This window comes from Apium graveolens, chromosome 6, assembly GCF_009905375.1.
Source record: "Apium graveolens cultivar Ventura chromosome 6, ASM990537v1, whole genome shotgun sequence".
In the NCBI taxonomy this organism is placed as follows: domain Eukaryota; kingdom Viridiplantae; phylum Streptophyta; class Magnoliopsida; order Apiales; family Apiaceae; genus Apium; species Apium graveolens.
The window spans coordinates 6,586,869-6,596,829 of NC_133652.1; the positions used below are offsets into that span (position 1 = coordinate 6,586,869).

General features: G+C 31.9%; 1 protein-coding gene across 2 annotated transcripts; it reads right to left on the bottom strand.

Moving 5' to 3' along the window:
• Positions 1-394: 394 nt before the first annotated feature.
• On the bottom strand, positions 395-4,449 carry LOC141666470 (granule-bound starch synthase 1, chloroplastic/amyloplastic-like). 2 transcript variants are annotated; one of them, XM_074472505.1, is made up of 14 exons: positions 4,426-4,449; positions 3,465-3,801; positions 3,270-3,350; positions 3,079-3,177; positions 2,824-2,913; positions 2,646-2,709; positions 2,351-2,451; positions 2,134-2,243; positions 1,812-2,055; positions 1,554-1,730; positions 1,266-1,457; positions 1,093-1,179; positions 869-997; positions 395-753 (listed from the first exon to the last, which is right to left on the bottom strand). In XM_074472505.1, the coding sequence occupies exons 2-14, from the start codon at positions 3,777-3,779 to the stop codon at positions 637-639; spliced, it is 1,806 nt and encodes a 601-aa protein (XP_074328606.1). In that variant the 5' UTR covers positions 3,780-3,801; positions 4,426-4,449; the 3' UTR covers positions 395-636. The 2 variants fall into 2 exon arrangements, with proteins under 2 accessions (XP_074328606.1, XP_074328604.1); XM_074472503.1 differs by lacking the exon at positions 4,426-4,449 and adding an exon at positions 4,140-4,371.
• Between the last annotated feature and the right edge of the window lie 5,512 nt (positions 4,450-9,961).

A 9,961-nucleotide genomic window follows, 5' to 3' on the forward strand; every position in this document is an offset into this window, starting at 1 on the left:
CGATTTATGAATATCTTTTCATAATTTATCCCTATGAATTTATGAATATCTTCCAATTCCTCTTTTAACCTGGATTGGAAATATGAGCAGAGAGGGGATGTAGGTAGTGGTGAAAATGAGAGAGGAAGTGGAGGTGATGATTCAATTGATTATTTCAGTCGAATTGCTGTTATGTTGGTTTGATTTTGCAGGTATTGCCGTGTAAGCAAGACCAACTCAGCAAACCGTTACAAATTTTGTCAGGACTGACGGGAGTAAATCAACGCAAATTTTTTGAGAGTACTTTCATTAGCTGACTTAAAACTTTTTTTTACTTAGTAACTCAATTGCAAGTTACTATGTATAAAGTGATGAATTATTCATTTAACCCCAATGGTAAGTGGCACACTTTGACTGTGACAACACAGCAACACTTGTATATAAATTTTTAAAAATACAAGAATTACACATTTGTACTTCCAGAAACATAATACAGTATGATTATTTTTGTTAAAACTGCAGGCAGGTCGATACACCTGCTTTCTTAAATTCCAACATATATGGCGAGGTGCAGGAAGAAAAAGTAGGCACACATTCTACCGTCACTGTCACTGGCGAGATAAAGTCACCTGGCACAGGGCCTCAAGCTCCAAATCCTCACGGAGTTGCAACATTTTCCTTTGCTAGAGGTGCAATTTCATCACCTTCAATTCCGGGTTCACTCCCAGCTGCCCCCAAACTTAACAACACCTCCTCCCACTTCTTTGCAGGTCCCTGTGCAATGTCAAAAGTTACTTCTATTAACAGCGAGTTATGACTCCAGTTTCATGGATCACTTTATTCAGTAATTTTAGTCAAATGTTTTGCAGAAGTGCATTTTTATGCTAACCTTCCATGATAGATCTTGAGCCATGCAATTCATGATCATCTTGGTTAAAGATGAAGTTCTATAAGTTGTTATTGCTTTTTTCACAGTTGTCACAATTGCCATGACATCTGCGGGATCAACTGTTTCACACTGGAAACAATACAATATATGTAGATTGAGCATCGGTTTACATTAAATTTGGAAACAAAATCATCTGGTTGTTTGACGTAAAAGGAGGTTCTTACTTCAACATTAAAGGCTCCCATCTGAAACCCTGTATAACCTTCTTTGACTGTATCCACTAGCCCACCAGTTGATGCAACTATGGGTACCTGCAGTGGATGGTTAAATGTTACATGATTGCAGTCGATACAAATATAATGTTATGTTGGTGGAGATAATTTCAGGTTTATCTTACTGTTCCATAGCGCATTGCATGCAACTGGATGAGACCACAGGGTTCAAATCTACTAGGAACAATCATAAAATCAGCCCCGGCTGTGATCATATGGGCCAACGGAACATTAAACTTTGCCACTCCTCTGGCCTTGTCTGGGTATAATATCTCCAACTGCTCGAGCTGCTTCTCCATTTGCTGTTTTCCAGTCCCCTGAGTAATGCGATAAAACAACCATCAGTAAAGAACTTCTTACTTGTTTGAATTATAAGCTAATGAGGTTCGGCTCAAATACTTCAAAATGCTTACTAAAACTATTATCTGTACTTCCTCGTCTATGAATCCAGAGATAGCTGTTGCAAGAATATCAGATCCCTTTTGTTCTTCTAGTCTCCCAATAAAGCCTATAACAGGGACTTCACTGTCTACTGGCAATCCAACCTCAGCCTGCAGGGCTTCTTTTAGCAGAGGTTTTGCATCCATTACCTGACAAGGTCAATATTATATATGTAAGATGTAAGATGTTTGAAATATATTTTGCAGAAATGGATGTCATGAAAATACTACCGTTGTTGCATCATATTTGGCATTGGTGTATTTATCTGTCAGTGGGTCCCACTCTTGCACATCCATACCATTCACAATTCCCTTAATACCTGTTCTCCGGAGAATGTTATCCAATTCCACTCCCTTGGCATCGTCGGAAGTAAGCTCTTCAGCATAGTATGGGCTAACAGTGATATTCGTGTCCGATTCAAGTATTCCAGCCTTCATCCAATTAATTTTTCTTCCTTTCACAGGCTTGTCGTACCTGTTGAATCATGTAATAATGGACTAGCTTTAATTTCATGGATTTTAGTTGAGTGAAGACTAGAAATATGTATAATACCCATCAATGAAATCAAAAGAACTCTTAAACTCGTCTGGAAGATTTAGTAGTGAGAAATCAGCAAATGCAAATCTGCCTTGGTAAGCTATGTTGTGAATGCAAAAGGCAACCTGTACCCGTCAGCAAGTAGTCAGCAAGTAGAAAGTTACCACTTTTCTGCTTTATATTAGTTAAGTAGATCTAGTCTCCGAAAGAACAACAGAAAAATGCCAAATACCTTGGCATTTAAATACATTCCATGTGATTTGTACATAGATTTCAGGTAGCATGATAAGAGAGCAGTATGCCAGTCATTGGCAATGAAGACAACATCTTCACCTGCAAAGATCCAAATTCTAAATTGTAAATATCTTTTCTTCCTATTTCTAAAATACTATCAGTTGTGATTCCTTTTCAACAGAGCAAAGCTTCTGCAAATATTAAAGAGAGAGAAAGCTTATGACCGTGTGTGTGTGTGAGAGAGAGGGAGGAGGGGGAGGGAGGGAGGGAGAGAGAGAGAGAGAGAGAGAGACCATAAGGTCCAGAGAAATATTTGTTACTGTTAAGATTTAAAACTCTTGGAGCTTCCAAAGCTGCCTGAAAGTAATAAGGGCATATGACTTGGTAAAGTAGGCGTAGATTCCAAATGAACATAAAATACAGAATAAAAACTGTACATCTGCATACAGACAACAATTGTGGGCTGTTCACCTGGCAAAGCAAGCTAAATCGAAGTTGATTGTCCTGGTAATCCTTGCCAGTAATAGGTCCATAAATTTTTGATCCAGTTTTTCCCCAAACCTGAAATTGATAAACCAAACAAGCTAACATTAAATCAACAAATGGAAGCGTTATCACTTTCAGAGACTACAAATGACGATCCTGTATATGCAGGGCCTGCAATAGGCAAACTACAAGGTACACACAAACAATTTACTGAAACTTTCTAATAAGATGAGAAGTAACCTTTTCTAGAAACCATGGATGATCCACAAAAATACGATCTACCCCGCGCTTGTAACAGTGGAAAAAGCGGACCTGCTCAGTTTTATCCCCTGCTTTAAGCTGCATCCAAGGTTGATGAATAATATGAAAGCTGACTACTGTAGAATATGTTTAGGGAAGACCAAGTATGACATCCAAAATACTGAACGTACCTCAACAACAACTTGTGTGTCCCAAGCATCTTTATACTGGTCATAACGCGGGGAGACTGTCATGACGCGATGCCCATTAGCCTAGGGAAGGGACAGAGAGAACAGTTAGTTATTTTGCCGATATTGATTGATAATATAGACGAATTAAAGGATAATAATGGACACTGAAAAGCAAGATTGATATTATTTTCTTACAGCCATGGCTGGTGGCAAACCACCAAGAACGTCACCAAGCCCACCAGTTTTGCTCCATGGCCCTACTTCTGATGCCACAAATATCAAGGACATTCCAGTTCCACACCTTATGACTCCACCAATAGCATAACCATTAGAATTTTGCCTAGATATTGATGTCCTCCGAATCGTATGGAGTTGATTCATATTGTTCATAAGCCTTAAACTTTGACGAGATGTACTATTCTGGGGGCATTTAAATGATTTTGTTCTTGCCATTACTGACCCGCCAAAACTAACTTGTGAACTTGTGGATGCACTCACAGCTATTGCCATGGTATGAAAATATATTATGAAGCTGTAAAATGTTTAAAACAAATTAGACAAGTACAATGTGAGGAAGAACTTTTCATCATATTATCTTTGACAGGATAAGTAATGTACTCCCCTACTCTGTTAATTACTATTAAACACTCAGTTAACATGTCATTTCTTGAAATTAAGTGAAAGAAATGTTTCAGTCCACATAATGTAATTGATAGGATAAACAACAACAACAATATTAACTTGTAAAAAAAATCCAATAATTATAACTTGTAAAAAAATCCAATAATTAACATCGAGAAAGTAAAGCAATGGGGCAGTGAGAAAGCATGTGAGTATGTGTATGTATATATATGCAGAGAAAATAATTACCTGGCAAGAGAGTATCTATCTGTATAAGTTATAACAAAAACATTTGATCAAGCAAGCTAAATAGAGTATGTGTATGTATATATATGCAGAGAGAGAGGAGCTAAGCAGGCTGAGTACTGATTTTGTCAAGGAGGTAGCTCTATTCTAGAGAGAGAGAGGGTGGGGGAGAGTGTGAGTGCTGATTTTGACAAGGAGTAATTTCTATACAGACACAAGCATGTAGCAACAACGTATTGACGGTTCAAATTTAATCTTCCACTGCGACCGCAAACTAAAATTATACTACCTGTACTGCTGTTTCTGATAGTTCACATGCCTGGGTCCTCCTGACTGTTTGTTTGTTGCTTCTCAATGATTATTAATGGCGAATATCCTCTCTCGGACTCGATAATTCTTTGCTTATTTTACTGTTTATTAACTTTATATTTTTGGATGCACACTAGTACTTTATATTCGAGTTCGGATTTCGGAGGTCAAATATAATTTAAGTATTTTAAAACATAATTTTTTAAACCTAATTATAATTATTAAAATGATAATTTCTTGATAACTTGAATGAATTAATCTGAAGTAATTAATAGCTTTTTATGACGGATAAAATAGAGTGTTGAGTAAAAATGTTTGACGAAAAGACTCCATAAAAGATGACTGAAAAACAAATCTTTTATATTTGTTACTATTATATAAAACATGAAATATTGAAATTTTTTGTACCGTACCTGTTTTTTGTTACACGCTTAATTTACTGAATTACCTTATTTTATTTAAAGTTTTATTAGCCTTGGTTATCGAATTATAATTGAATAAGAAATAAAAATTATTTTAAACTATAACACGTTACCTTTTTTATTTCTCTCAATTAAAACTTCTCTAAATATAGAAAAAGAAATAAAAATTGTTTTCAACTATAACACGTTACCTTTTTTATTTCTCTCAATTAAAACAACTTCTCTAAATATCACAGATAAGTTTATTTAATATAAAAAAATAATACTATTATAACCTCTAATATTTAATAATTTACCTTCTTTAGCTACTTAATTGTTTATTTTATTTAATTATTATTTTACTTAAATACTTTGTTAAACTCCTTGACTTTAGCAATCCATAAATTCTTAACTACTCTATAAGAATAAATTAGCATCATCTTTTTTGTTTCTCGACAACAACAATCTCATCTCATCATTTATAAAACAATGCAAAAGTCAAAACCATTTGCAGCTGTCGCAGATATAATTTGTACCGGTTCACATTTAAAATATTTGTTTTATATAATTTTTCCTATTAATGTCAAGACAAATATATTTAAAGTAAACATTATTTTACAATACAATTACATAAAAAAAATTAAAAAAAAATTGTTTGATTCTGAAGTCGCATTATTTATCTATATTATTATATTAAATACAAAACTGTAGGGTCCTTCCTTCAATTACATAATTGTCCTTTCTTAAAAAAATTAATATTTTACTCAATAGCCCTTAATTAATATCTAACCAATTACTTTTATAAGTAAAATATGTTGCCTTGTTTATTTTTACCAACTAAAATAACTCTTTCTCTACAAATCTTTTAGACAATTCTTTTTAATCTTTCTTTTTTTCCTAACACGGGAAATATATTGAGTCAAATTGGGACAAAGTCCGTACAATCTCGAGAGAACTAAATCTACAACCCATAAATTAGTATATTATAGATGAAATATTAAAATTTTGCCTGGTATGGTCCTTCCTTCAATTACATAATTGCCCTTCCTTAAAAAAATTAATATTTTACTCAATTACTCTTACTTAATTAATATATAACTAATTATGTTTATAAGTAAAATACGTTGCCTTTCTTCACCAACTAAAACAACTCCTTCTCTACAAATCTATAACCTTTAAAGTAAAACATGTTATTTTTTTATTTTCTCCGAATAAAACAAATCTTTCTTTAGGGACAATTCTTTTTAATATATAATGATTATCTATTTATCAAACTATACTATATTATAATAGATAAAATATTAAAAATTTGGTAGTCGGTCGGTACTCGCTGAAACTACATAATTGCACAACTTGGTTAATTTATTATTTTAACATAATTATCTTATATAATATTACAAAATAATAGACGGGAAAAAAAGAGAGTTTTACCGTGAATTAAACAAGATTCATGTTCACGACTCAGAAACTAATGTTGATAAACCAAATCAACAACGAGCCCGCAATGATTGGCTCAGTTGGTTAAAGAGGGATAATTATCCTCTTGGTCACAGGTTCGAATCCCACGGAAGGAGAATTTACGATTATGCCTCCTGAGTCAGAGCTTTTCGCTTAAATGCGGTTTATCATGGTTCACGTGTTTTGCAGGCTATTGCGTGAGCCAGTAGAGTTTACCCGGTGCGCACCCGAAGGGTAGCGGCTGCGGGTTACCTACGATTAAAAAAAAAAAAAATCAACAACGATATATTAACTAAACATATTTTGCCTATGAATAGTTCTCCAATATTGATAAAAATTGTAATGGATGGGAATTGAACCAATATATTTTAGCGAGTTTATTAAATTAATTTTTTTCTCAAACCTAATTATTATAAAATAGGTATTATCATATAATAAAAAATATATTCTGATTTACTTATTCAGACATATTTACAGTTTTAACAAATATAATTAACAGAGTATTAACATCAAAAGAACAATTATTTAAAACAACCGGGCATCGCCCGCTGAAGTTACTTAATTGTCCTCTCTTAATTAATTTATTTATTATTTTAACATATTCTCTTATATAATGTTATCGTTAAAAATATAAAATCCTTAAAACAAAGTTATATATAACCGAACACATTAGGCGAGTATGAGACGGTATTTGGGTAGGTATAGACGGTGTTTGGGTTAAAATAAAATAATAAATATTACTGACAGTGTCAAAAAATTATACTATTAAACCGAGATAAAAAAAATAAACTAAAAATTAATTCATTGATCGATATAATAATATCGAGCTAAAAAACAACATATTACTTAATTTTTTAACAACTGTAATTAATATAATCTTAAAATAACAAATATTTAAAATAACCGTGCATTGTACGAGTTTTTGGCTATTATTATATTAAAAACGGAACATTAAAAGTTTGGTTATTGGTTTTTGGTCACTCAATCCAGAGCCGTCAGATCAAACTGATGAGAATTGTTAGATATAATTTTAAAAATTATTATATAAGAAGTATAGGGTTCGAATTCTACCAACAATATATTAAAATTATAATTTACAATATATAATGATAAAAATTATTGTCTTGCAATGTAAAATTACTCCCTCCCTTCATTTCAATTGTTTACATTTTTTAGAGAGTGTCCGACACGCATTTTGAGGTGCATATAAAATATAGTTCTGTAATTTTTTTTACAATTTTGTTTTTCTGAATAAAAATTAAAGCATTCAACTTTTATTCAGAAAAGAAAATTGTAAAAATAAGTTACATAACTATACTTTTTATGCATCTTAAAATGCGTGTCGGACACTTCCTTAGGAATGTAAACAATTGAAAGGGACTGAGAGAGTATTATACAATGGGTATAAGGTCCGAATCACAATAGCAATATATTAAAATTATATTTTTTAAAATATAATGATAAAAATAATAGTGCATCACACGGGTTATATACTAGTTTCGTAAAAGTGTAGGCATTTAAACTCTATCTTTATTACATTAAAAATATTACTCTCCCTCCGACCTCTCCATCTCTTTTAGCTTTTTTATCTCAATTTTTTCTCTCTTATTTTTATTGGTTTATTCTTCAATAAAATCGAGTTTTGTTTTTATAAAATTCGAAAAATCCATTTAATTTCTTTACTTTAGCTTTCAGATTTAATAAGTTATTTGTATGATTGATTGTCTCGCTTTATGCGATGTGTCTCGTTTTGTACGATGTGATGATTGTATTGAAAATGAATTTTATGGTGTATAGGGAGATCTGAATATCTCGCATCAACAACACTTTCGGCATGTCTATAGTTGGTGTTCGGCAGATACATAACTGGGGTCCGTTTGAAACGGTGGTGAAAATCGCATACGCTCACCTCTCACAAATTTGGATGAAAGCATGCCAAATTAGTTTCTTGAATTCGAAGTAAAGCAAGTTAAAGTCAGCACGCCCGCAAGTGTTAGCTCGGTTGGTTAAAAAGGGGATAACTATCCTCTTGGTCACAGGTTCGAATTCCACGGGAGGAGAATTTATGATTGCCTCCTCAGCCAGAGCCTTTCGCTTAAATGTGGTTTAACTTGGTTCACGCGGTTTGCAGGCTATTATATGAGCTCGTAGGGTTTACCCAGTGCACACCTAAAGGGTAGCGGCTGCGGGTTACCTACGATATTAAAAAAAAAAGTCAGCAGCACTGAATTGCAGGGGTATAATTTGAGTCGAGTCGATTCGTGTTTGTACTTATTAAATTTGAGTTTGAACTCTTTTTTATCGAGTCGAGTTGAACCCAAAAAAATCGAGGTTAAAAATTATGTTCGGATTCGACCCGTAAAATAAATGAGTCGAGTTTTCGAGTTTATCGAGTTTTTCGAGTTTTTTATCGAGTTTTCGAGTTTATCCCCCTTTAACGAGTTTGAACATATCGAGTTTTGTAACATGTCGATCTTAACGAGTTTTCGAGTCGAGTTTACCGAATTTTTGAGTTTTCGAGTTTATAAAAGTTATTATCGAGTTTTCGAGTTTTGACTTCGGTTACACGAAAATTATTTGATTATATTTTATTAATTTCAAGTTCAACATAATAATATCTATTTTTATCCATTCAATATGAGCCAATAAAATTTTAGAATAACATACTTAATATTTTTAATACTCAACTTTTTCCGATTAATTAAACAATATTATAATATTCATAAAATTTCTACTCGTGCATTTTATTTTAAATTAATTATGTACTATACATCTTAAAATATATACGATAATAATAAAAATGACAAAATGTGATTATTTATCACGAACAAATTTGATTTTTTTTCCTTCTTCAAAATTGACACCATAGACCAAAAATCAGTGGTAATTTTATAAATTATATTTATTAGTATAATTGTCGGGAAGTGCTACTGGGACTATGGCTTAAAATTATGTTTATAATTTAAAAGTAATATAATTAGAATATGGCAATATTACACTCTTATTATTGCGGATTGATCGAAAAATTAACTGAAGTAATAATTGAGATAATAGATACATATATTTCACTAATACTGATAACATTTAATAAATATATAAGTTTAACAAACTTACTTATCATAAAAAAATTAATACAACTTATAATATTAGTTGAATATTTGAATTTAAGTATATAAATGTCTCTCGTTCGTATTATTAATCATTATTTATAAATATAATTATGCGAGTATTATATCTTATACATAACTGGCCTAAAGAAATCAATGTGATTTGATAGTCAAGGATAAAACAACCATTTGAGAAGTTGTATTATTACGTGAGGAAACTAAAATTCAACTATTGAAGTTAATGTGATTTAGTCGTTTGAAATTCATTACATGTACTAAAAGTCTGGATAAATAAATATATTAAGATAAAATTATTTCATTCAAAATTTTCTAAGAAAAATATAAAATAATTTGTAAAATTAATATTACTGTAATAGATAATTGGATGACACAAATATTATCAAACACATTAGTATTTTAAAAAAATATTTTATCACCTTGCTTGTTCCGTTTGCTTTGTCAGTTTTCGACAAATCTTTATCATATTTTTTCTAGTCTTTTGGGTATTTAAGGTAACACCCTCGGAAAAGATTAGATATTGATAACAGTG